Below are 27,877 nucleotides of genomic sequence, written 5' to 3' on the forward strand. Positions count from 1 at the left end.
TTCTATATTTCGAGTGTGAATTGGTTTGTGGTCTGCTATTACATGCGGTAAAGGACTAAGAATCATGAGGAAGTGGTTTCATATTAATATTGGAGGACTTTAGACCTATATATGACTTCTTTAGCTGTAAAATAATATTCTTTGTAATTTTATTTTTGGGGGTATGCCAACTATGAAGTTTACATCTAATCATTTGTGGTAATATTTCAGCCATGTGATTCCTTTGTTAACTATGTGGGCAGTCTAGTTGGGGGAGTGGTGATGGAATGTTGACTAAGGATGATGGTGTGATGTTTGTTTGCCTGGGAGGCAGGGATGTTTTCTGTTCCACAGATTAATTTACATATTTCTTTCTAGTAGAATGGGTGTGATGTTCTCACCATTACTGACAAACTTCTGTATGGACCTAATGAGCTGGAATAATCTTCTGTCTATAGCTACCTTGCCACATTCTTTTCCTTCTCATATATATATATATTTTTTTTTTAAACTAGGCAAGTCAGTTAAGAACAAATTCTTATTTACAATGACTGCCTATTTATCCCTCATTCAGTTTCTCCTCTTTTCCATATCATGTCTCTCCATCCTCCTGTATTTTCAGATTTATCCTTTAATTCAGTTATTATTTAATCAGTCTATCGCTCTCTCTTTGTTTCTCTATCTTGTTTCACCCCCCTCTCATCAGTGTAACGGTGTGGAAGCCTGAAGCACCCCCCCCCATGACCATAGCTTCACACCTGTCCTCTCCCCTACACCCTAACTCCCCAAGCTGTCTAGGTAGGCACCTGGGCCCTGTCTCCCCATCTCCAGTTATCATTCTGTCTCACATGACGACACTCTGGGTCATTCCCACACTGCGTGCCTCACGATCATAGCGTGTTATTACAGAATCACCGCTGACATCGTCATGGCACAGGCTTCCAAACTACTTATTTGCTACCCTTAAACAGAGTACATTTTACAGGTTCCGTCTGTAGTTTTAATAACCTTGGATTAGATCATTGTTACACAAATACTGTCCCCCCAAGAAATTGACTGAGTGTTGAGCTGTTCAGTTCCCGGATATAAACATCCAGGGATTTTCTAAGAGGAATTCCATAAGTATTACATAAGCAGGTGTGAGTAAGCAGGTACGGTTGGAGTAGCTTATGGTCTCGATCTATAATCCAGACTGCTGCTGTTGTACTCAATGAAAGACATTTCTGTTTGGACTCTTATCACATAGTTGAAATGGCTGGAATAGTAGTTTAGCAGTACCTTAGATCATTAACAATTTTGAACCAGTCCTCCCTCTCCCTTCATGTTCTCTCTTTTCTACCTCCCTTTCTATCTCTGTGTTCAGTGTCTGGACCACTGTGCTGATGATAGGTATAGACTTATACAGGCGTACTTGTGGATTCCTCTTTAAAGAACCAGTGCAGTCAACATTATTTCCTGATAGTGGCTGGTTGAAAATACAATCTACACAGGTCCTTCTAATTAGCAGATTTGCAATAGGTGGGAGTTTCTGACATGGTTATGCAGTAAATTAGTTAGACTAATAACAAAGAGTTCTAAAGAGAGTTCTAATGAAAATCTATTACAGTAAGGTACTTAATTGTTACCCTGAAATTATTTGCTATTGATATAAAATGGCTGCATTGGGCCTTTAACTACTCTTTGTCTGACTTGTGCTGCGTTTGTAACCAAGTGGGAAGTGAGAATTTACCACACATGTCTGGGAAAAATCTACTTTAACACCCCTTCAACCGGTAATCACTAGTGGGAAACTCGTCTATTATCCTGAGCTCCAAAATGCTGACTTCTGACAACAACTACTAAAGAAATTACCTCGTTAACATAATTTGTGGCAGATAAATGCAATAAAACATTTCTAAAAAGCAATCAATTAATAGGGTTTTTGAACACTATCATTTCTTTACAATAATTATAGCTGTACGTTTAGTTTATGGTTTATGCAGCTTGTTGGTCATTAGCCAATCAGTGTTTGTCAACAAGTTCAAAGCACATGAATGCATCCAACTTGTATTTACGACTTCACAACTGGTAAATTCCAACCTCCCACTTGTTTGTGAATGCGACATTAGTCATAGGAATGAGGTGAAGAGATGACGGAATGCTGGAAAGGTTCATGAGTAGTGTAACCCTACACCTCTTCAGCCAAAAACAATAGACCACACCTCCATCCTCGCTCCCGCTGTCTCTCTCTCTCTCTCAACCACTCTGTTACCATATAAGGCAAAAAAGACTGGGGAAGCCAGTGAATGTTGAACAAATGGGCTGAGAAGGGAGAGTTGCAGAATTCCTCTGCCACCTCTCTGCTTTTCTCATACTCTAAAACTTGTAATGTTTGTTGTGTGATAATGTGACTGGCCCTGCCTGTGCCACATAGCCAAAATGCCTTTGGAATGTGTGTGTGGGTGATGCTGTAACAACAGCCATACCTGGCACAGCCCAAGAGTATTCTGTGTTTATAGTAAATACTTAACTATATTTATATTTCAAGCACATATCACCCTGCAGCTTGTTGAAAGTCAATTCTGTTCCAGACAAATTTAAATTTACCATACACAAAGCAGACACTGTTTCTCGCTCCCATCTTTTCCTCATCATGTACATTTATATTTAACCTTTATTTAACTAAGCAAGTCAGTTAAGAACATATTCTTATTTACAATGACGGCCTACCAGGAAACAGTGGATTAACTGCCTTGCTCAGGGGCAGAACGACAGATTTTTACCTTGTCAGCTCAGGGGGTTTGATCTAGCAACTTTTCGGTTACTGGCCCAAAGCTCTAACCACTAGGCTACCAGCCACCCCAATGAGCAATGTTTACTTTTTATACATACAGTATACATGATCTGAACTTATATTTTGGCTATGAGAGTTGATTACTGCTGACTGGGAAAGAGAATATGAAAGAAAAGGAGCCCCCCCCCCCTTCCCTTTTCTCTACATTCCAGAATTTTGTGAGTCAACATGGGTCTGTCTTATCACCCTTTCCTGTGTACTGATTACTGGGGGAGGGAAGATGTGAGGGATGCTGAAAAGGACAAATGAAGGAATAAATTGCCATGTGTTCAACTACTATAATTTCATGAGAGCATATTTGGCATGCTGGAGCTGTTTTTAATTACTTTGCGGTTGTGTTTGGACATTGCCCCTCAGGGATGCTCTATGCCATTTAAGGACACACAAAAATACTTTCACACAGCCATACTCTGTCATGTCAAGACAAGCTGGCTAAATCTAAGTGAGTTGCGTAAATAGTCTTGACAGGGGGTTTGACATTATTGGTGAATGGTGTAAAACAACAGCAAGGTGCTGGATGCTGACAATGTGTTTCTACAGATAGCCGTTAGGCTCATATTCAATCGTGTTGTATGCTTAATATGTGTCACACTATGTTTAGATAAAGTTTTTATCTGGAATTAACAGGATACAGCACTCCAATCACTTACAGGTCTGACACACATGCAGGCTGGCCCACACACATTACTCTCACATATGAATGCACACACATGAATTCACAGAAGCTATTGGTGTGTAAAAGAGCTCAATTAACTCATACCAGCCTGTTCACATTGTGCGAGTCAATGGGTCCCTTTCTTTCAGAGCAGATTATGTGACTTTACAGACACACCCGGTTGCTATTACGACTGCAGGAGAAAGAGAGAGAGACTGTCATAGCAAGGGAGAAGGGCCGGAGTGAGGTCAGGAGTGTGTCTCCATATTTGGTTATCTACTCTTAGTTATAGGCTGCTTGTCTTTAATCCCTCGTTGCTGCCGTCAAATCACTTTGTTGTGTCCTGTCACTCCTGTTGTGACTATGATTGAGCAGAGTATGATGTACAACTCAGATTAGGTCTGGATGGGCGGCTGCACATATCCTTCCCAAATCCCTTCCTTTCTGTTCCCTCAGCATCTGGTACTGCTCAGAGGTGACCCTTGACCCCCGGGCTAAATTCTTTGTATTTCCCAACCAGGCCTGACTGAGTGATGTATTGATTTTTCCAACTACACGGCATGTTCGTCAGGGTTGTCGTGTGCTATATGTGATTCACAGTTGCTAAATATGCAGGAACGAACACAGACACATTCCACACCTGCTGACATATTGAACAGTATAATGTTGATCATTGAACATATTTCTCTACTTGTTAACAGACATTATACCTTTATTGGCTCATACTTTTAGTTAGTTATAGGCTATAACTAGGGTCCTGAGTTTTTGTTGATCATATTGTGTGGTCTGGAAAAACTCCTTTCCCTAATAATCGTTATGTCATCCTATGGTTATGATAAAGCTGTTTACCCAGACTGCCTCTGTTAAGTGCACATGAGATATAGGTTGTGTATGTCAATATGTTGATGTCACCTGTGTCGAGGATGTTTTTACCAATGTTGGTTGTGTTAACCCCTGTTCATCCAATGAGGTCACAACATCATCTGTTTCACATTCAGGGGCCGGCGTCACCCCTAGGAGAGAGGGAAGATGAGAACGAGTGAGGTCAGGAGTGCAAAGTATTAAATTACCTCATTCTTCCTCTTTCATCTTTATTCTATCCCTTTTCTTCTTGTTCCACCATACTCATTTTCACCTGGGCATTTCTTCAATGTATTTCCTTTGCCATGTTTCCTTTTTCCTTTGCAAAGGGTATTGTCTCCCTGCTGTTAGTGGCCTGTACACTGGTCCAATGCCTTTGTTCCGGCAGACTGTCTCACCTTCTCCAGATCTCAGGGGAACACAATGGAATGACTAGGTAGATGTGGTACTGAACCACTCTCTATGTACTTATGCTCTCTACCCTCTTAGCATCCATCAGCTCATATCATCCCCTCTTTCTTTTTCATCCTTTCATAGTCTCATTCTTCACTTCTGCTTCTCTACCCCCAATTCCAGCCCTTCCCCCAACACTTAACCATGAAGTTGATATTGTTGTCTTATGTTTTCCAGTATTGTTATTTTAAGGTTCCTTTCCAGGCAAACTTGTCCAGAGATCTGGATGTGCTGAGGATGTGCAGCCATACATACACACACCCACACACACACACATACAGAGCAGTGCTCTACTTGGGAGTGAATCTGGTTCTCTCTACTTTTTCAGCCTGCTGTCCACAGTACATTTCTTGGCTTCCAGTGGGGGCAAAACTTGCCCTTCTCACTACAGCCATAGTTTTAGCAATCTCAGCTACTGTATCTAGACTCCTCTCAGTAAGCAAAATTACAATGAAAATAAGTATTTCCCAGATGTTGACATCACATTCATTTCAGGTGCTGAATGGAAGGTTAGAAGACATATATTCCAGATGTCAAAAATAAACATTTTGGACATGGAAATCAGGTGTATCTTAGGTGTTGAATGAAAGTAAAAAACATGACTTTTCAAGTACATGTTTTCCAAAATGTGAAAACATGTAATTTACAGACATTGAAAATACTTATTTTTTTATCATTGATTATATGGCCAGATTTAAACTACTATCGATTCTCAATTAAGTAAGCAATAAAACACATACATTTTTCACACCTCTTAATGGGAAAGAAGAGCAAAGTGAAGATTGCAACTAATTTTTTTTTTGCTCTCATCTATCACATGCACTTATGTTAGCGTTTTCAAAAGCTTTAAAACTGACACCATGACATGCTGACTACACAGCTCACGTCACGTGCGCGAGCGTTGCAAAATAAATGTACACATACATGTTATTCAATCATTGCACCCACACTGCTCGCGGAGCGTCTGCGTAGCCAGGCACTAAAATAGAAATTGGTTCTATTTGTGACGCTCCACGTGCTGCAAGTCCGGCCTCTCCCATCTCCACATTGGTTTTTAGGAGCATATACCCATGTGCCATCTCCTCATTGTTTTTTAGAAGCATATACCCACGTGGGTGATTGAAAGATTAACTGAGGTCCGCAGTCCAGTCAGTTGTAGTAATGCACTGTAAATTTGGTTGCCAACCGTCATATAAAGTCCAAAGAAGGAAATTAAGCCTGAAGGAAGGAGGAGAGATGATGAGATACAAATTCAGTTTACCGTTTCATCTGTGGATTAATTGTCAGAGTAGTGGATCTTGTGCATTTCAGGTAAAATAACAACCCAATGTTTATATCCCATGACAAATTAGCTAGCAACAGCAAGCTAGCTAGCTAAATTGCCATAAATGTTTAATCAAATCAAATTTGATTGGTCACATACACATGGATGGCAGATATATGGCAGAATATCTAACAATTCCACAACAAAACCTGCAAGTCCTGATCGCTTCGGGTGTGGGTAAACGAAGTCAACACGCACACAGTTTGTTCAACTACAATAATATTCTGTGTAAAGGTTACAGATTTTTTTTCTTGCTATGACTGTGATATGTTGTTGTTTATCTACCTTAGTTGAATGCACTGACTTGAAGTCACACTGGATAAGAGCATCTGCTAAATGACTAAAATATCAATGTTGCAACACACTTGCAGAGCATGCTGGGTATTATTCTAATAAGCACCGCCCCCAATGAAGTACAAATGTGGTCGGTGTGGATCAGTTCCAAATCTGAACGAATCACAGACGTCTAGGTTATGTTTCACAGGTTTGAACATCACAGTACTGTATGGCAAAGTTTAGTACAGTAGAACACAGAAGAGTACAGTAAAGTACAATATAGTACTGTATGGTACAGGACAGTAGAGTTTTATTCAGTAGAGTACAGTACAGTCGAGTTTAATTCATTAGAGTAGAGTGCAGTAGATTACAGTATAGTTTAATTTAGTACAGTATCATAAACTACAGTACAGTATAGTTTAATTCAGTAGAGTACAGTACTATACAGTATAGTTTAATTCAGTAGAGTACAGTACAATACAGTAGAGTTTAATTCAGTAGAGTACAGTATAGTTTAATTCAGTAGAGTACAGTACTGTTTCGTTCAGTAGAGTAGAGTACATTAGAGTAAAGAAGGGTAAAATACAGTACACTGTACTTTACTTGTCTTTACTGTATTGTGTACTGTATTATACTTTACACTGATGTGCTCTACGGTACTGTGCTGTACTGTGCTGTCCAAACTAGTGAAACATAGATGCCGATGATTGGTTCAGATTCGGTAGGGTACGGGACGGACCAAATCTGAACCAAGTATAGACAATCTGAACATCTATGTTTGGGCCAAATATAGGCTGGTTGGGACCGGACGTCCGTGGACGTTCAAATGAAGGCCGGCCTAGGTCAAATCTGAACCAAACATAGACGGCCCAAATCAAGGCCTGTACGGACGTCCGTGGACGTTCAAATGAAGGCCGGCCTAGGTCAAATCTGAACCAAACATAGACGTCTATGTTTGGCCCAAATCAAGGCCTGTACGGACGTCCGTGGACGTTCAAATGAAGGCCGGCCTAGGTCAAATCTGAACCAAACATAGACGTCTATGTTTGGCCCAAATCAAGACCTGTACGGACGTCTGTGGACGTTGAAATCAAAGGACTATGAACCAAATATACACTGAGTGTATATGACACAGACTGACAAGGTGAATCTAGGTGAAAGCTATGATCCCTTATTGATGTCACTTGTCAAATCCACTTCAATCAGTGTAGATGAAGGGGAGGAGACAGGTTAAAGAATACTTTTTTAAGCCTTGAGACAATTAAGACATGGATTGTGTGTGTGCGCCATTCAGAGGGTGAATGGGCAAGACAAAATATTTAAGTGCCTTTGAACATGGTATGGTAGTAGGTGCCAGGTGCACCGGTTTGTGTTAAGTACTGCAACGCTGCTGTTTTTTTTAACGCTCAACAGTTTCCTGTATTTATCAAGAATGGTCCACCACCCAAAGGATGTCTAGACAACTTGACACAACTGTGGGAAGCATTGGAGTAAACATGGGCCAGCATCCATGTGGAACCATTTTGACACCTTGTAGAGTCCATGCCCCAACGAATGAGGCTGTTCTGAGGGGAACCTTGAAGTAGTTGTTCACCTTGCTCTGCGAGGGCCGCAGCTTTTGTGGAGCGATGGGTAACGATGCTTCGTGGGAGGCAGTTGTTGATGTTTGCAGAGGGTCCCTGGTTCGGGGTGAGGGACGGAAGCTATACTGTTATATTTGCACAGGTCTAGTTTCTGTCACTTGGATTGCTATTGACCAATTGAATGCAATTTTTTTTTTATCTTAGGGTGTAAAAATTATCTGAATTGTTGTTTGTCTATTTGGTGTGTATTTTTATATGCACATACACCTACATTTATTATGCCTCAGTGTGATTTTAGTTTCAGTATGTTTCTCCGGACAATAGTGTTTCTGTGTCCCTAAATATCACTATTATTAGTGTGGTGATGGTAATACTATCAGTAACTGAAAATGTTTTCTCAGTTAACTTACCTGTCAAAATAAAGGTAAATGGATAAAGAGTAAAACAGTAGGCTACAGTTGTAGCCCAGTGTGTAGTGGTAGATTCCTTGACATGAACCTTAGTAGGTTCTCTCTAAGCAGTGTCGGTGAGCTTCAAAGCAGACAGTCTAGCCCAGTCTAATGACACACGGGGATAACCTTTAAGATGTAGCCCATCCTGAATGGACTGGTACTTATATGGTCATAAAAATCCTTACAGTGCACATACCTCCTTCATTAAACACCACCTTAGCTGTGCCCCCCTTCTCCTCCCCTCAACTATTTCATGTTCAAGATTTTTTTTTGCCCAGTGGCACTAGTTTCTCCACTTGGAAACGCCCCTTCAATAGCATTATTGGCCCAGACGGTAAGGATTATTATAACATTGGCTGGGAGAAGCTGGGAGGGCGGGGACATAACATATAGGCCCCTCCTCCTCTGGACCGCACCCCGACTGACAACGCAAAGAGCAGATTTAACTAGCTAGTGGAAGAGAGGAGGAAAAATAAGAAAAGAGTGAGGGAAGAAGAGAACACTATAGTTTGATCCGAGTTCTTTGCGAGGCTGCTGTCGACTGAAAAGGAGTTTGTTTCACGGCGACCGACTCAGCCACCGGTTGTAGCTAGCCAACCCCAAAAGACTCTGCATCTCAACAGCAGGTAATAATCCCGCTAGCTAGATATCTATTCTAACTACATTCTCATTTCCTTCAGCCTTGGCTCTTCACATGCTTGTGTCTAGCGGTGAGTAAGTGTACCTAACCAGGAAGGACGGGAACTGCAACTTCATCACCTCACTGGGTGGGAACTCATAACCCAGATGTATGAATTGTGAACTTTTCAACATCCAACTGTATTAACTTTTGTTTACATAGTTGATTCGATTTCAGGTGGAAAGTAGTTTCATTTTAACAGGCACGGTGTCAAAGAAGGATGATATCCGCGACTAAAGAAGCAGTGGCGAGAAAATGTTGCAAGTAACGTAAGCTAACTTGCTAACTACAGGAAGTGATTCGCATGAATGAGATGTAGAAAGGGAGGGAATGAAAAGTAACTCCAAATAATGGAACGCATCAACTATAAGCAAGGTCCTGTTAGAACCCTTTTTGCGTGTCTATTTCATCGCGGATTAACATGTTGTATAGTTTAGGTTTCGCTGTGTGATCAGCCGCTGGGCAAGCAAACAAGTTTGTAGGCTAACGTACCCCGGGAGTGTTGTTGCGCACCATTACGTCACACTATAATTGATTCGCTGTGTACGTCTACGCTTCCTGTTCGATTGATGCTTTAGGTCTACGTCATTGACTTTGTTTCTCATGTATTTCAGCCTACACTCCAATGAACTCATTATGCGTGAAATGACAATGTATCCAGTCGTGTACAGTATTACTTAACATTTTCTGAGTTATGATAAATTATCTTTCTTGGCTTAAGTAATTGAACTAAATTAGACTATATTCACTTTACTCGGTAGGCCTAGTGAACCTTGTTACACGACCAGACATTATATATGCAATGACGCCAGTCTAAGTTCTTTGTCAGTAATTTCGGTTTGGTCAGTGTTTTGTGTTGTGAAATTATAGATTGATGCAGCACTTTGATTCTGATTATTTTGACCTCAGGGACTTCGCCTGGCTACCCAAACTCGTTGCTCCTGCTAAACGCTATTCCACACCCACTGATATTATTTTCTTCTCCACAATGAGTCTGGATTGGAGTACCTCCCCAACGCAGAGGCTAGCATTCTAGAAATCAGAGTCCCTAACAAGGGGATGTTCTGGATTTCAGGGCAAATGGAAATCGTCTGATGCCACTTCCACATTTGGATGTTAAGATGGAGTCACATTGTTAACTCCACATTTATCGGATTGGTTGAACATTACAGAAGAGAACCTCACCCCAAGTTGTTTTATTTCTTCTCGTCAAGACCAGCATGTAGGGGATCTAGTTTCAGGAGTTTCTTTTACGCCTGCCAGTTAGGTTGTTAGAACACAAACCCATTCTAACCATTCTGATTGGTCCCAGAAACCAAAGATTTGGACCAGAACCAGAACACAAGTCTGTAAAGCAGCATTTTGTAACTGTCATTGGCTTTGATAGTCTGATTGGTTTGAGATGATCCAATCACTGGTGACCTTAATTTTGACGTCACCACAAACAACTTCAACTTTGGCAGTCTCAAGCTGAATATAGAGCAGAGGAAGACTTCAGTGTGAGTCGTCAGGCCATCTGGGACTCACAAATTACGCATGGTTCTCCAGTGAGCTTGGGAAATTCTCCTGATATAGGAACATGGCTCAGTCTAGGCCTGTGCAAAAGTCTGTTCCCACTGCACTGAGTGAATGTCTGCCCTGCAGATATAGCCACGTTTGAATATCATGCCCATTAATTCAAACTTGTTATTTCAAGGGAAACACAGGCCTGTGTCTTAGAACAGAGTTTCTGTCTTTTGAAGGTAACAGTATGCAAAGTCAAGTTCATGACTTTCTTGCATACATCCTTGGTCTCTCTGGTGTCTTTCTATTTCACTAAAGCAGGGTGTTGGTTCCTGTCAGAATAACATCATTTCCTGTTTGTGCTTTCACTGCACTGAACTGTGAATCAAACCCCTGGCAGCATCTGAAACGAATCCTCTGGATTTGCTCATTGGAAAGGCATTCACCATTATTATTAGTTATAATGACCTTTTAGATATAAACTGATTAGTCTAACTTGTCGTGATCTTCTTACATTTTACTGACTGTTTCAATGATGTCCCTACTAGAATGTACCCAGTTCATGACCAGTGGGTCGACCACATTTGGTCAGTATGTAGTCTAGCCTAAAAATCTGCTTAAAATCATACAGGACAAATTCAAATGCCTAATGTGTTGAAGGACAACTAGAATGCAGACATCCTGGCTAAGGTAGATTACTGTTAGGAACCAACTTGTTTTTGTTTCAATTTGGGTCAAGGGCACCGTGGCACAAAAGTGTCCCACAGTTATCCAAGGTTCAGTGGTAGCTGTGATTCTTGAGTTGATGCTATCAGTCAGTCCCAAGATGTTTCTGACCTGGTTTCCGTCAGGTGAGGTCCTCTAAACTAACTGTAGATTTACAGGACTATAGTTGCCCTTTCAGGGATGAGGGACAGTAACATGGGCAAATGCTTGATGATAATCCAGACAATGGAAGCAAAAAAAAAGAGCACTACATTTTTGAACATACCATCAAAATTAGGTCTTTTCCCCAGGTAAACAATCTGAATTTTATATTCATTTTAGGTCCTATATCCCAGCTAGCTACAGCAGACCAGATGAAAGGTCATCTAGACAGGACTACAGTTTATGCTTCATTGATATTTATGAGCCATGTCATATAATGTACAGTACATCTCCAGTCAAAGGGGCAAGTAGAACAAGCTCAATCATCCACACGAGTCAAAATCATTTGAGTAATGTATACAGACCGGCTCATAGCCACTGATCAGCATATAAACATGGGTCACATTCTCTTCTTAAAGCTGGAATCCTTAATGGTGAAACTCATGTCAGATTGGGATATTACAACCAAGTTACTGTAAACAAGTTTCTTCATCAGATGTCATTGTGTGATACAAAAGCAGAATATGTACTGCAAATTTTTTTTAACTACACTGCTCAAGCACCTCACCTATGTTACATTCACAAAGCAATAACGACTGCTGGGGAGGACAGTGGCGCTGTTTCCCCTAATACGGATTCCATCTTTAAACTAGGGCTGGGAATTGCCAGGGACCTCACAATATTTCCATGATAATTGGGTGTCGATACGTATTGCGTTTCTCACAATTGTATTTGTATTACGATTTGGTACTGATATTTAAAAAATATATATATTTTTTATTGGGATCTGACGTTCCAAACTTATTGCTCACCGTATGTATGCTGCTGAGATGCAAGTGAGAGCTTGACAAATACATCATGAAAGTGTCTTATAAACAAATTGGCTCCCTTTTTTTAATAAGACAAGCTATGAAGGAAAAATACTGGATTTTTCAAATAAAATTCAAGTACATTTCTTTGCCATCACTATTTTAAATAACAGGTTGGATATCATGGTCCTTCTGTAAGCTCAGTTGGTAGAGCATGGCGCTTGTAACGCCAGGGTAGTGGGTTCGATCCCCGGGACCACCCATACGTAGAATGTATGCACACATGACTGTAAGTCGCTTTGGATAAAAGCGTCTGCTAAATGGCATTTATTATTATTATATTATTATATATATTATGGATTCTTAGTATTGCAGACATCAAACACAGGATATTACGTGCGTGCATAAATCTGTGCTCTCTGATTCAGGCTTGAGTCATATTTTACTGCGGCTGGCTTGCCAGTCAAATTCTTTTAAACTTTTATTTTACTGCCATTACTCTCGCTATCTATTTATATGTAATAAACTCACTCCTTTGTTCAGTCTGGCTTGAACAATATGATTTGAATTGGGTCAATCGGATTGGTCGACTTGGCAGGGACACCCAATGTATCAGCTAAAAAGGCCTAGTGCAAATCCCACTACTAGGTCTATTCTACTGTTTGCTTGCTTGTTTCTTTCCTTCCTCCTATTCCATTCTGTCAATTTCTCCATACCTCCTATTTGGGGCCCCCTTCCCATCCTCCCTCTCACAGCGCACACCTGTAGGGTTCCACTGACTGCAACAATAGCAGGAAATGACTAATCTATGGCTGGGGTTCCAAACAAACAAGGCTTGTTCTCACTTCTCTGGACTTAACCGTAGAAACACTGATTGCTGCTTGGTTTATGATACATACCAGGCCTATGCTGGGTGGGGGGATAGTTGTCCTCTTTTAATTTATAGTGAACAAAAATAAAGCAGCAATGGAACAATTTCCAAGATTTTGCTGAGTTAAAGTTCATGTAAGGAAATCGGTCAACTGAAATAAATGAATTGGGCCCTAATCTATGGATTCCATATTACATTTACATTTAAGTCATTTAGCAGATGCTCTTATCCAGAGCGACTTACAAATTGGTGCATTCACCTTATGACATCCAGTGGAACAGCCACTTTACAATAGTGCATCTAAATCTTTTAAGGGGGGTGAGAAGGATTACTTTATCCTATCCTAGGTATTCCTTAAAGAGGTGGGGTTTCAGGTGTCTCCGGAAGGTGGTGATTGACTCCGCTGTCCTGGTGTCGTGAGGGAGTTTGTTCCACCATTGGGGGGCCAGAGCAGCGAACAGTTTTGACTGGGCTGAGCGGGAACTGTACTTCCTCAGTGGTAGGGAGGCGAGCAGGCCAGAGGTGGATGAACGCAGTGCCCTTGTTTGGGTGTAGGGCCTGTTCAGAGCCTGGAGGTACTGAGGTGCCGTTCCCCTCACAGCTCCGTAGGCAAGCACCATGGTCTTGTAGCGGATGCGAGCTTCAACTGGAAGCCAGTGGAGAGAGCGGAGGAGCGGGGTGACGTGAGAGAACTTGGGAAGGTTGAACACCAGACGGGCTGGAAAACTTCTGCAAATGTTTATTTCAGCTCATGAAACGTATGACTAACACTTTATTGCGGTTATATTTTTATTCAATGTAACTAATGGAGAGAAGCAGATTACTAGTTAGGTAGAGGTCTTTTACTCCATGTGGTTGGTGAAAAGCTACCTTGCATGTCAGAAAAGAGACTTTGTTCCATGTCGGGTGTGATCTGCGCACCTGATGTGTTTGGTTTTGTAGGCGTGTATACATGTATGTGTCAGACTGGCTATTGCCCAACAGTCAACTTGAGCACTCGAACACAGTTTCACACTGAACTTTGAAACGCTCTCTGCACAGGGACGTCCCTCTGACTGCCACTCCATATTTTATTCCTCTGTCAACACAAATGCAGGTCAGGTTCAATATACCCAACTAGTTTCAATACAGCACTTGTTCAACTGGCCGTGAGTGCTTTCTGTTTGACTGGGGAATAGCCTCCATAAACGCTAGACACCATTTGTTGTCTTCATGTAGCCTAGACTATATAGTGATTCAAAGGGAGTGCTCTTATACTGTAGATAAGACTTCTAGTCAGAGGTAAGGAGAGATGGGCGTTAGCAGACAAAAGGGAGGGGATGGTTTAGTCTAAGTGGGGGTAAAAATGAGATGAGAAGACGTGTTCAGGTGAAAGATGTTTTATGTCCTGAGTAGGGTTTAGGAAGACATGTTTATTTAAGTGACTGAGGAAGCAGGTATGTATGACTCCCTCAGCATTCTTTCACAACAGTTAAAAGGCTTAAGTAACCATTATCTAATATCAATGCCCTTTCGCTTGTTCAATATGGCTGTCAGAATGACAACAGAAATATGAGCTGTTTCATAAGCCCTTTGACCCCAAATCATTATACGTGTGTAGGTGTATGTGTCAGACTGACACCTACTGGCTGTCAACCAGTGCAGTTAATATCATCATTCTAAAGGAAATGGTGCTGCAAGACTAACCGGTTGCTTAGTTTTTTTTTTTTTGTGCATCTCTAGTGAGGAATGTGGAAAAATAGTGGATACTGGTTTGTAATGGAGTTTGGTTCGTTTCCAGGACTTAATTTACTGCAGTCTGCAGAGGGCCGAGAACTTTTCGTTTCAACTGTGTCTCCTGGCGCACTCTGCAAGAATTCACACAACAAAGTTCCACAAATGGCAAAATAGTTTTCCCGCGTTGTAATTTCCTCTTCCCCTCTCTCCCTCTGCTCCCCCTCCCTCCCCTGTTTTAGGCAGGGAGACTGTCTGAGTCTATAACGAACTTAGACGCACTCCACCTCTCCTACCCTCTGGCCTCGTCAGGCAGTCACACTCTCCCTCAGGGCATCAGACAGTGGTGAGGACTAGAAGAGGTAAGGTCAGGGGGCAGGAGATTGAGCGAAAGGCTGTTGAAGCTTAACATGCATGCTCGACTGGATCCAACGAGAGACCATCTGATGACTAGTGTAGGGGTGGACAGGGTAGGATGTGATATGAGGATGTATTAATGGCTCCATTAATATTCCAGTCAATGGAGACTTATACCATGGCCAGTTGGCCACAGCTGTTTAACAGCTTTATAATGTGGCTGGTGGGATACAAGGCTTATTGTACATGGTCAGGTTTTAAATGTAGCCTTTGGTCTCTGACTGACGAGATGGAGGATCAAGACCTTGGTTTTTCCAGCTACTCAGCATAGCTCTGTGTGGAGGAACAGGGGAAGGCACTGAGCTGGAATGAAATGAGTGGAGAAAGGAGGGAGGGAAGGATGGCTCTGATGAAGAGCAAGCAGCCCTTAGTGTGCCTTTTTAACGAGAGGGCCAGGAGTTGACAAGGACACTCCTTACTTCCTCCCTTTGTGCCTTCATTCTTGTCTCTGAAGTCGGTTCTAAAACCACCCTCCCCCCTTGTTATTCAGCCCGTGGTTCCGCTCCTATCGTAGGCCATTCCTCTGACTAAGCACCACCCTTCCAAGATGTCGGAGTCTTTTTCTTAGCCTTGAATGACATGTTGGCTAGTCATTGATTGTCAGATGGGTTCGGTAACATTTAGGGACTGTTGGAGGAATTGGTTTCCTTGTATTCCACGTGTCGCCTTCATTAATCTGTAACTCTGCATGAGTAACTACCAGAATGGCTAATCTCAATGTAGCCAACCTTCAATAGATCAGTCTGTTTGTACAGCTGACAAGACATGGGGAGGCCTTGCAGCTGCGCAGTACTTGGCTTCAGGCTTAGTGGCGTCCCAGGTTGAGTGAAGACGTGGCCAGACAGAAGGCTGTGGACTTTGGTGGCCAGACAGAAGGCTGTGGACTTTGGTGGCCAGACAGAAGGCTGTGGACTTTGGTGGCCAGACAGAAGGCTGTGGACTTTGGTGGCCAGACAGAAGGCTGTGGACTTTGGTGGCCAGACAGAAGGCTGTGGACTTTGGTGGCCAGACAGAAGGCTGTGGACTTTGGTGGCCAGACAGAAGGCTGTGGACTTTGGTGGCCAGACAGAAGGCTGTGGACTTTGGTGGCCAGACAGAAGGCTGTGGACTTTGGTGGCCAGACAGAAGGCTGTGGACTTTGGTGGCCAGACAGAAGGCTGTGGACTTTGGTGGCCAGACAGAAGGCTGTGGACTTTGGTGGCCAGACAGAAGGCTGTGGACTTTGGTGGCCAGACAGAAGGCTGTGGACTTTGGTGGCCAGACAGAAGGCTGTGGACTTTGGTGGCCAGACAGAAGGCTGTGGACTTTGGTGGCCAGACAGAAGGCTGTGGACTTTGGTGGCCAGACAGAAGGCTGTGGACTTTGTGGGGACTCTGAGTCATAATTAAAGACGTGGGTCTACCCAGTGTTCTCTTAATGCCATAGACACTGCCTAGCCTGTACATCAATGGCAACGGCTGACCATCACACTTCAGGTTTGCCTTCACTTTTCAATGTAGAGCACCTTCCATAGAATGACTATGAAAAGAATAGATGTGGTTATAAATGTAGCCCTGTGCTGCTCTCAGGAGATGGATGGAGGAGATGCGTCACTGACTAATCTGTGTCAAGACGACGTGTATAGGACACAGCACAGGCCTCTCTGCTCCCTCCCTCCCCAGGGCCGTCCAAAACGGCTGCATGCTCTCCTTTTTGAAGTCTCATTTTATCATTGTTATTTCTGTTCAATATCATTGTTATATTCCTATCCTGGTGGCTTATCCATGTCTTGCTGGTAGACAATACAAGCTAAACTCTCTGGCCCCCATCCTGCCTCCACTCAACAGATGGCCTGTATATGTTTGAGCTGCTTGTTTGAGTTTGTTTTCATGTAGGCTACACGGTTTTTTTTTCTCTCTTCATGCTGCACGCCCACGTTAGCCTAGCTGACGCTGATAAGAATCAATCCCAGAGCGTTGGTGTGTTGAGGCTGTACTCCCTACTGCTTGTTTTTGCCAAGCAGGAAAACAATGGTTAACTATTGCAGTCACGCATTAGCTGTGTTAGGACTGCATGGAACTGACTAGACTTCCCCTTGGTGTGGTTGCTGGTTATGTTTGCCTAACGTTGCAGATAGTTAGGCCCTGCCACAGTCAACTGTTATACTGTACAGCCTGTGGGTGCATTACCAGGGCTAGGTGATGTTGATGTATCGTGAGTGTTTTTAAGGGCTTGAACACACCAATAGCGTTTGCCTGCTTAGAGCACTTTGCAACCAATTAAAAAAAATTTTTTTAAATATGTCGAATCTCACAAATGTCATCAGACATCAACAGCGTGCTGAACAATTGGTTGACGAATGGGAGATCCACATTCGTTTCAACGTGTGCGATCTTCTACTGATGTGGTGATGGGAGTAGAAGACTGGGAGGAAAGACAGGAGAGACTGATGGTGATCAGAGGAAAGAAATGTGCAGCATTCCTTTGCTCTCTGTCTTTGATAAATGGTCAGTATGGGAGGAATGTGACCCTGGAAGACTGGATAAACAGAGGGGGGTGGGGAGAGGGAGACTGAAGCTGACCGAGAGGAGTCTGGGGGGACTAATTTGTGGGGTACCTCACTCTAAAGTAGGAAATGGTGAAGTAAGGGTTGGGAAAGGGGAGGGTGTAGTGATGGAAGTCAGCTGTAGAGCTCTGAGGAGGGAGAAGAATGGTGCTACAGTCCTGGTTCCCTAACTTAGATCAGCGTTAATGTGCCATTTTAGCATTTCTCATAACCCGCTGTCAGCAGTGCAATACAGCCTTTCTCAATACATTCTCAAACATCTACTTGCCCTAGCCTTTGTGTGCAGTAGACTGCATTGCCCCCAGTGTAGGTTAACATGCCTTTAAAATAACTTTTCCCCATTCTAAAGCGGGTAAACCTCTCATTCAATAATGCTGCTATTTCGTAAGAATAGCTTTATGGTGGCAGGCATTGTAAGGGAACTGCCACCTGTAACCCCCCCCAAGATTTCACAAACTGCATTTCCAAATTATCCAAACAGAAACTCTGCCAACAAACAAAGCTCATAAGTATGGTAAAGTGGAAAAAAATCCCAAACTTCTAACCTTTTTGAGTGTGTGCTGTTTTGCAAAGTTGAGTATGTAAACAAAATGTTGCCATTTGTTATAAAATGTTAAATTTTATTTCTGCCCTTGGGATTAAAGGAAAGTTATAGGCTAACGACCCTGGTGGTGGTGGGAAAGCGCAACGCTCCCGTTGTTGGGATGTTCAGATAATGGCCTTCCCTTTTCTCTACCTCTGTGTATAGCTAAATGTTATGAAACACCCGTCCCCCACTGGATTCTGGTAATACCTGTCTAGTGTCTCCATGTGGGTTACACCATGGAACTGACTTCAATGACTTAGAGATGTTGTTCATGAGCTGTAAACCGGTCCTGTTTGTGCCTGCAAGCCATGTCTCTCACCGCTGGCATTGTGGTTGTTTTACACAAGCGTTGTAAACAAGATTCAAGACTGAACACTGTTTACGCCTTTAACCCCAAAGTATTTAAACTTTTAGTCCCTTGAATGTTGGAGGTTCCTCAGGCCTCGTTATGTATCAGTCTATTAGCCTCCCACTCTGACGTGCTCCTCGTCCCTAGAAACCGAACGTTGCGAAACGCATTGTTTTTGAAGATTTTCTTCCAAGTATGTAATCAATGAAGTCTGTCCCAAAACCACATATTTAAATGAGATGGTCAGCACATGTTGCACATTACCATGAATATACAGTTGAAGTCAGAAGTTTACATACACCTTACCCAAATGAATTCAAACTCCGTTTTTGACAATTCCTGACATTTAATCCTAGTAAAAATTCCCTGTCTTAGGTCAGTTAGGATCACCACTTTTATTTTAAGAATGTGAAATGTCAGAATAGTAGAATGATTTCCGCTCTTATTTCTTTCATCACATTCCCAGTGGGTCAGAAGTTTACATTCACTCAATTAGTATTTGGTAGCATTGCCTTTAAATTGTTTAACTTGGGTCAAACGTTTTGGGTAGCCTCCCACAATAAGTTGGATGAATTTTGGCCCGTTCGTCCTGACAGAGCTGGTGTAACAGTCAGGTTTGTTGGCCTCCTTGCTCAGACATGCTTTTTCAGTTCTGCGCACACATTTTCTATAGGTTTGAGGTCAGGGCTTTGTGATGGCCACTCCAATACCTTGACTTTGTTGTCCATAAGGCCATTTTGCCATAACTTTGGAAGTATGCTTGGGGTCATTGTCCATTTGGAAGACCCATTTGCGACCTAGCTTTGACCACCTCACTGATGTCTTGAGATGTTGCTTCAATATACCGTGCTTCACGGTTGGGATGGGTGTTCTTTGGCTTGCAAGCCGTCCCCTTTTTCCTCCAAGCATAACAATGGTCATTATGGCCAAACAGTTCTTTTTTTGTTTCATCAGACCAGAGGACATTTCTCCAAAAAGTACGATCTTTGTCCCCGTGTGCAGTTGCAAACCGTCGTCTGGCATTTTTATGGTGTTTTTGGAGCAGTGTCTTCCTTGCCTTTCAGGTTGTCGATTTCATAGGACTCGTTTGACTGTGGATATAGTTACTTTTGTACTTGGTTCATCCAGCATCTTCACAAGGTCCTTTGCTGCTGTTCTGGGATTGATTTGAACTTTTCACACCAAAGTACGTTCATCTCTTGGAGACAGAACGCATCTCCTTCCTGAGCGGGATGACTGCTGCGTGGTCCCATGGTGTTGTTACTTGCGTACTATTGTTTGTACAGTTGAATGTGGTAGATGTTTGTAAATTGCTCCCAAGGATGAACCAGACTTGGGAGGCCTACAATTGTTTTTCTGAGGTCTTGGCTGATTTCTTTTGATTTTCCCAGGATGTCAAGCAGAGAGGCACTAAGTTTGAAGGTAGGCCTTGAAATGCATCCGCAGGTACACCTCCAATTGACTCAAATTATGTCAATTAGCCTATCAGAAGCTTCTAAAGCCATGACATCATTTTCTGGAATTTTCCAAGCTGTTTAAAGGCGCAGTCAACTTAGTGCATGTAAACTTCTGACCCACTGGAATTGTGATACAGTGAAATGATCTGTAAACAATTGTTGGAAAAATCACTTGTCATGCTTAATGTCCTAACCGACTTGCCAAAATTAGTTTGTTTAACAAGAAATTTGTGGAGTGGTTGAAAAACACATTTGAATGACTGTTCTAAGTGTATGTAAACTTCTGACTTCAACTAAGTTTTACAGCACTGTAAGTTATGATTTTTTTTAGAGACCTTCTTGGCTGGAGAGGGAGTGTGCCCTTTAATTTGATTTAGCATCCGTAGCGGTTGCCTGAATAGTGGGGCCTTGTTGAGATAAGCGTGTTTTATGTTGACCTGACTTAACCTGAGCACTCCATGTTGTAGAGGAAACATTGGTGACCCCGGCATTCCTCAGACATTACGTAAAGGCAAACGGCCAGGGACCAGACCTCTCTGACAGACATCAACTCACTACCCAACAAACTTTCTGGGCAGTGGCTAGCTTTAGATCAGAACAACCCATGGGTATTGTGGATATAGATTGCCGTGAGGGTGAAATAAAATGTCATGCCCACGTTCTTGTTTTGGGGAAAGATATTGCTTTGTAGTTTAAGGGTAGTCTTTGTTAACTTGGCTCAGTATATGTCAGGACTGTTGCTCATTTACGTCAGGTTTGTTTGTTGGTTGAGGTCTAATTAAATAGAATTGGTACTACAACTAAATGCTCCATTTCCCAGCCTTAACCAACTTCCGGGTCTCTTTCCACAGCAACCATGGCGACGGACGCAGACAAGTTCCTGTACGTGGACCGCAACATGGTCAACAACCCTCTGGCCCAGGCAGACTGGGCCACCAAGAAGCTGGTGTGGGTGCCGTCGGAGCGGCTGGGCTTCGAGGCGGGATCTGTGAAGGAGGAGCGAGGTGAAGAGTGCCTGGTGGAGCTGGCAGACTCTGGCAAGAAGGTGAAAGTCAACAAGGACGACATCCAGAAGATGAACCCGCCCAAGTTCAGCAAGGTGGAAGACATGGCCGAGCTCACCTGCCTGAACGAGGCCTCGGTGCTGCATAACCTCAAGGAGAGATATTACTCTGGCCTCATCTACGTGAGTATTATATACAAGACACACACTGAACTGAAGGACACCTTCCCAGCCTGTAGAACCTGAAAAATACATTCTGATACTACAGCACATTGAAGGACCTCACCTCATTGTATGATACATGTGTCAATCATTACTCTGTGTTCATGTGAACACTCCTGACTCACTCTTGCCCCCCCCCCATACGAGAGCTTTTATTTTTATTTATTTTTAAATATTTTTTTGCTGTTATCCAAAGTCTTGCTTAATGCTGGTTACGAAAGCACTGTCTGCTCATGTCACGACATGGCCTGGTTCCAAACCAGGTAGTCCTCCTTTCCTGCCCCATTAAGCCAATTGTGTCAGATGACCCATTATGTGCAGGTTGCCATCCCAAATGAAAGGCTGTAATGTTTACCAAACATACGAGTATGTTCAGTCCTCCCCTTCTGGCTCCCTAACCTCTCTTACTCGCTCCTTCTGTGTTTGGAGTACTGCTGTAAACAGGAATCTGCAGGGAACAATACTCTCCTGGGGGGGGGGGTGGAGAGTAAAGCTGTTCAGAGTTGAGTTTTAAATGGAGATGGAATGTAAATCGTGCTCCAATTATTGTTCCCCCATAATGCCATTTATCCCTCTGTCTGCGACGGAGTGAATTGGTGCCTGCTACATTGGGCTTTGACCCGGTCAAGTCAACACACCCTGGCCCACTTGGGGTTTGGGTATTGCCGTTGCCGTGTTGTGCGCCACAACCAGGTACCCATCTGAACCCCCCCCCCCCCCCCCCTGGGAGAGGCAACTGAGACAACTACCAGACCAGAAGCAAGGGCAATGGGGAGTGGAGGACAGGAATGTAGCTGAGGGAAGGAAATAGAAATATGGAGGGCTGATGAACAAAAGTGAAGTGGGGAGGAGAGCTGCTCCAGATGCCCATAACAAGATGAGGGGAGGCTTTAGATAGGTATAATGACAGGGACAGAGGGGGTGGGGTGAAATTACTTCAGATGATGTCACTGTTTGGTAGAAGGTCTTGGTGATTGTGAAACATGACTGATCAAGCCCAGCCCCTGGCTGGAGTCAGGGAGGGAAATAAAGTATGGAGCTGGTGTTGACGAGAGACTTGGAGAGGGTCAGATTCAGAAAATAATGTTCACTATGATTTCCCCATATACATCTGTCCAGTCTTGTTCTTGACTGTAGACCATCAGTTATAAAATATACAGTCAGTTTAAACTATTACATTGGCAGGTCGGAGTGATTTCTACTTCAGTCTCTCTCTGATATCGACAGAATTCTAATTGAAGTGACATCTCTAGACTAGCCTAAGAAGGCCAGTCAAGTCCGACTGTATAATCGCTAGTGTTCTTGGTTCAGGACATGGATAGAGGAGCGCATGTATGTTCAGTAACTAATATTAATAAGTGTTTCTCTTTGTATCACAGACATACTCTGGGCTCTTCTGTGTGGTTATAAACCCCTATAAGAATCTGCCCATCTACTCAGAAGAGATTGTGGATATGTACAAGGGCAAGAAGAGGCATGAAATGCCCCCCCATATTTATGCCATCACTGACACGGCCTACAGGAGCATGATGCAGGGTAAGCCAAAGTCCTTATTATACCACAACATCGTAGTAAGTAACCTAGCAAATGTATTCAGAAGGCTAATGAGTAAAACGGTAGTATTATTGGTTGTGTTTTAACATCCATGTTTAGTAAGATAATTTGTCTAGAAGATATGAATCGGTTCAGACTCCTCCCAGGCACACTTGGATCTGAAAGTCTGCATTTAAGTTGTGAAGCATTAGCCTTGATTTCTGAGGGCTCGTGCCTTCCATAACCAAGGAAAGGCCATTAGTCAGTCTGTAAGGGTATGTAGTCTACATGCAGTACATTCTCAGTACTCTCTTTCCCAGACCCATTACCTTGATGTACTGTTTGGTGTTGTCAGGCTGTCCATTCACTCCCTCTTGTCTTGTTAGTCCATGGTTGGCCCCCATTTAAGTAAAGGGAGTCATTTAACTCTAGAGGAGAGGGAGGGAGTTACCGTGCAGGATGGGGATGGTTAAGTGGCTTGTTGGTTAAACGGCATCACCCTTTCCATTCATAGGATGCCGGATATTGATTTCCTGTGTGACCAATGCGCTTCCTGTTTCAGAGACAAAAATGTGGTGCATGTGCTCCGAAGATAGCAAATACACTGTAGAATTCACATTTTATATGAAGCCAGCTGGCAACCACATACTTTAGTTGTTCTGACAATGGAACTGAAGTTCCTCTGCACCCCAAGCACCCATGAAGGGCTGCAAGTAATATCAGAAACTATTCTGTCACTGTTCAATCCAACTTAATGCATGTAATATGGACCTTTTTTAAAAATCTTGGCCCCACCTCTTTTCACAGACCGTGAAGACCAGTCCATTCTTTGCACGTGAGTCTTGAGCACAACTCTATGAACAGCAAATCTGGGTCTCATGACCTTGAAATATCAGTGTTTGGTGTGATATTGCTGACAACCGATTTTTAAGGAGGTCACTTTTTTGCTTCTGTCCTCCTTCCTCCTTTTCTCTTCCACAGAGGAGAGTCTGGTGCTGGGAAGACGGAGAACACCAAGAAGGTCATTCAGTATCTGGCCCATGTGGCCTCTTCCCACAAGACCAAGAAAGACCAGGTCAGTCATCTACTCTACTATTCTCTCATAATTCCCTCTCTACTCTCTTTCCTATTCCTTTTTTTCTTTCTCTTCACCATGCTCTCACACTCTGCGTGGGCCTGGTTTCCTATGGTCCTTTATCAGCTCGGAACCAGGCTTTTCCGAGTCCTCAATGCTCAACTACTTGTACTGTGATTGTATGTGTGTTTGAGAAATAGTGTTGCCAGTGGTACTTAACATTACATCATTGTCAAGCCATCGCCATATTGTTCCAGGTCTTGGATAGGTGCTGCTTCTACATCAGTCATATTGTTCCAGGTCTCGGATAGGTGCTGCTTCTACATCAGTCATATTGTTCCAGGTCTCGGATTGCTTCCAGTCATATTGTTCCAGGTCTCGGATAGGTGCTGCTTCTACATCAGTCATATTGTTCCAGGTCTCGGATAGGTGCTGCTTCTACATCAGTCATATTGTTCCAGGTCTCGGATAGGTGCTGCTTCTACATCAGTCATATTGTTCCAGGTCTCGGATAGGTGCTGCTTCTACATCAGTCATATTGTTCCAGGTCTCGGATAGGTGCTGCTTCTACATCAGTCATATTGTTCCAGGTCTCGGATAGGTGCTGCTTCTACATCAGTCATATTGTTCCAGGTCTCGGATAGGTGCTGCTTCTACATCAGTCATATTGTTCCAGGTCTCGGATAGGTGCTGTTTCTACATCAGTCATATTGTTCCAGGTCTCGGATAGGTGCTGTTTCTACATCAGTCATATTGTTCCAGGTCTCGGATAGGTGCTGCTTCTACATCAGTCATATTGTTCCAGGTCTCGGATAGGTGCTGTTTCTACATCAGTCATATTGTTCCAGGTCTCGGATAGGTGCTGTTTCTACATCAGTCACACCGCTCTATGGTGCCATAGAGGACCTCTAAATAAGGGTTGGCCAGTCTTGGTTCTTTAAGACTGACCGTAGCACTGCAGGAGGTAGATTAAACTCCCTTGGTAGCTGGTTCATTGTGTCATATCTAAACCACAGTGGACTGACTATATTATTCCTTCTGTTGACATTCCTCCTCCAGCGGCTGAGCTGAATCAAAGTGACCTCCGGTCAACTCTATAAAGCCATGAGAAAAGATGTAACCCTGCAGTGCTGTAGTTGGCCACCCCTGTGATAGATGCAGCTGTGACTACAGGGTTCAAGAGAGGCCCAGTCTTTTCTGAAAGCAGACCAGTATCTGTATCTGTCATTCCTTTGAGGTTGTGTGTTTCTCTTTTCCCATCAACAGACCAGCTCGTTCCTGTCACATGTGAGTTACCCCCCCCCCCCCCCAATCACCCCCTTCCTTCCTCTCCCATCACACATCTCTGGATCTCCTCCTCCACACCCTTCCTCCCTCTCCTTGGCTCTTGCACTGTCGCTCCCTCCTCCCCCGTGCTGCTGGAGCGTGCTCTGTGGTGGGCTAGTGGGTCACTTGGAAGTGTAGGTCACATGACCAGTGTCAGTCCAGAGGAAGGAATGTTCTTTATTAAAGGGGAAATTGCCATTTTGAATTCAGCCAGACAAAACCGAGAGCGCATCCCTTTTTGTATTGTTGATTTGATCTTTTAAATACTAAGTTTAAAGATATTTAATGAGTAAACAGCTCTGCAGAGTGACAAGTCTGGCTGAATTTTGCATAACGCTGTTGATCCTTTGTTTTCCCCTGGTGGTTCCAGACGTGTGATTGATGTGTTCACCTGTATGTGAGACTCATGTCTGTGTGTGTGTGTGTGTGTGTGTGTGTGTGTGTGTGTGTTCAGTGTGTCTGTTCAGAGATCTGGTCAATGTTCTCTCACAGATCCCTCCATTTCTCACTCTTTGTCCACACCATTTTAAAGATCTCTGGACAAACTCACTGAGTTGCTGTGTGCATTGTGACGCCAGTGGACTAGTTGTATAAGTGTGTGTTTGTTCACTGGGGATACTTCATACCAGTCAACAGATCCATTATTCCCTGCTCCTTACTACCGTTTAAAGCCTGATAGTGGTGTAATGTATAGGATTAGTTAGGGATCGGTTTTACACTAACATTGTCCTTGAAGAGTCAGGGTAAAAGGTTCAGTGAGCTCCTCAGATTGATAACATTGACAAAGCCACTACTATAGCAGCTTCATTTTTAACATTTTGAGTCATTTTAGCAGACACTCTTATCCAGGAAGAGTTACAGGAGCAATTAGTGTTAGTGCCTTGCTCAAGGGGACATTGACAAATGTTACACCTAGTCGGCTCTGGGATTCGAACCAGCAACCTCTTAACTGCTAGGCTATGTAAGAATATTAGTGTATGTCTCTATTTTTATTGGGTAGATTGAAGTGATTTCCACCCAATATGTGCCAAGCTCCTCACATGTTGACACCGCCTCAGCTGTAACAGACTCTTGAAGGATATCAGTAGGCTTTCCTGTCCATGTATTGGATCCTTTTAAAATTGAAGTTCACTGTAGTATTACTAATGGCATGTTAGGTGGAGTCATGTGCATGGATCCACCTGTACAACAACAGTCTGCAGTAGAGCTCAGTGTGAACTATGTACAGATTTCTGACTGTATGGGTTGTGTATACTTAATGTCAGTGTAGTGAATATTGACAGTCAGTTCTCTGCATGGGGTCGGGGGTTACTCTGGGTGAAGGGCTACTGATGAGGGCCACAGGGTCGTCCATTGGGTGTCAAGATGTGGGCACTAACACTGCGCTGTGTGTGGGGTATTGTGTACTTGTGTATGTTCCCGTGTGTCGTGATATTCAATGGTCTGCATGCAGTTTTTTTATTTTCTCCATAAGTAAGGTAATGCAGTTGTGAGTTCTTATGACTTATGATTAAATGATGGGTGTGAAAAGGTACCATCCAAACACAAATCAAATGTTTAAACACCTGAAATCCTCATAATTAAGTGAAACTAAAGTACATTTAAAGCAGATGACTGTAGTTCTCAAAATGCATGACTACGAATCATCCATTGGAATCACCAAAGGTATTCAGTTTGAGCCCACTGCTGAGAAATGACATGGCATGTCCTTTTAGTGTCACTATAGAATTTGCACTAATCTAGATGTGTCCTTATAAGGAGGTGGTGGTTTAAAGAATCCAATGGGATAAAGTCATTGGTTGATGGAGCGGTTCTGTGTTTGTCCTCTAGGGGGAGCTGGAGAAGCAGCTGCTGCAAGCTAACCCCATCTTGGAGGCCTTTGGAAACGGAAAGACTGTCAAGAACGACAACTCATCTCGATTCGTAAGACCTTTTTTTAAATCTCTTAGTGATGCTTGTGGTTTGACTTCAATGCATTAATTCTTTTCTGTTGGACAGGTATTTCCTGCTTCCTTAGTCATTCACTATGTTCTCTCTCTCCCAGGGAAAATTCATCAGGATTAACTTCGACGTCAACGGATACATCGTGGGGGCCAACATTGAAACCTGTATCCTTCACACTATGTTAATTACAATGAAATCCACTCCCTCATTTGAAATATACAATAATTTGGGGTCCTGAGTGGCGCAGCGGTGTAAGGCACTGCATCTCAGTCCTTGAGGCGTCACTACAGACACCGTGGTTCGAATCCAGGCTGTATCATAACCAGCCGTGATTGGAAGTCCCATAGGGCGGCTCACAATTGGCCCAACGTCATCCAGGCTAGGGTTTGACCGGTGTAGGCCTTCGTTGTAAATAAGAATTTGTTCTTAACTAACTTGCCTAGTTATATAAAAATTCCTTAGGCTATAGATTGAAGTGTAGTTTAACTCCAGACATCTCTCTGTTAGTCTTTCCAGTAAACTAGTAAGTCTCACACACTTGCCCCGGCCAGTAGAAGCTCAC

At 43.1% G+C, this 27,877-nt stretch overlaps 1 protein-coding gene across 3 annotated transcripts in view; it reads left to right on the forward strand.

Annotated features, from left to right (window-relative positions):
* The first annotated feature begins 8,831 nt into the window (after nucleotides 1-8,831).
* Nucleotides 8,832-27,877, forward strand: part of LOC124015988 (myosin-9-like) — a 32,242-nt gene continuing 13,196 nt past the window's right edge. Inside the window, exons 1-8 of one of the 3 annotated variants that reach the window (XM_046331501.1) lie at nucleotides 8,832-9,042; nucleotides 21,064-21,398; nucleotides 22,817-22,973; nucleotides 23,778-23,805; nucleotides 23,952-24,045; nucleotides 25,312-25,332; nucleotides 27,202-27,294; nucleotides 27,416-27,479. In XM_046331501.1, coding sequence (XP_046187457.1) covers nucleotides 21,069-21,398; nucleotides 22,817-22,973; nucleotides 23,778-23,805; nucleotides 23,952-24,045; nucleotides 25,312-25,332; nucleotides 27,202-27,294; nucleotides 27,416-27,479 — 787 coding nt within the window. In that variant the 5' untranslated portion in view covers nucleotides 8,832-9,042; nucleotides 21,064-21,068. Of the gene's footprint in view, nucleotides 9,043-16,105; nucleotides 16,751-21,063; nucleotides 21,399-22,816; nucleotides 22,974-23,777; nucleotides 23,806-23,951; nucleotides 24,046-25,311; nucleotides 25,333-27,201; nucleotides 27,295-27,415; nucleotides 27,480-27,877 lie in introns of those variants that run through there. The other 2 variants (XM_046331499.1, XM_046331500.1) reach the window with 2 other exon arrangements.

This window comes from Oncorhynchus gorbuscha, linkage group LG26 (assembly GCF_021184085.1).
Source record: "Oncorhynchus gorbuscha isolate QuinsamMale2020 ecotype Even-year linkage group LG26, OgorEven_v1.0, whole genome shotgun sequence".
NCBI classification, from domain to species: domain Eukaryota; kingdom Metazoa; phylum Chordata; class Actinopteri; order Salmoniformes; family Salmonidae; genus Oncorhynchus; species Oncorhynchus gorbuscha.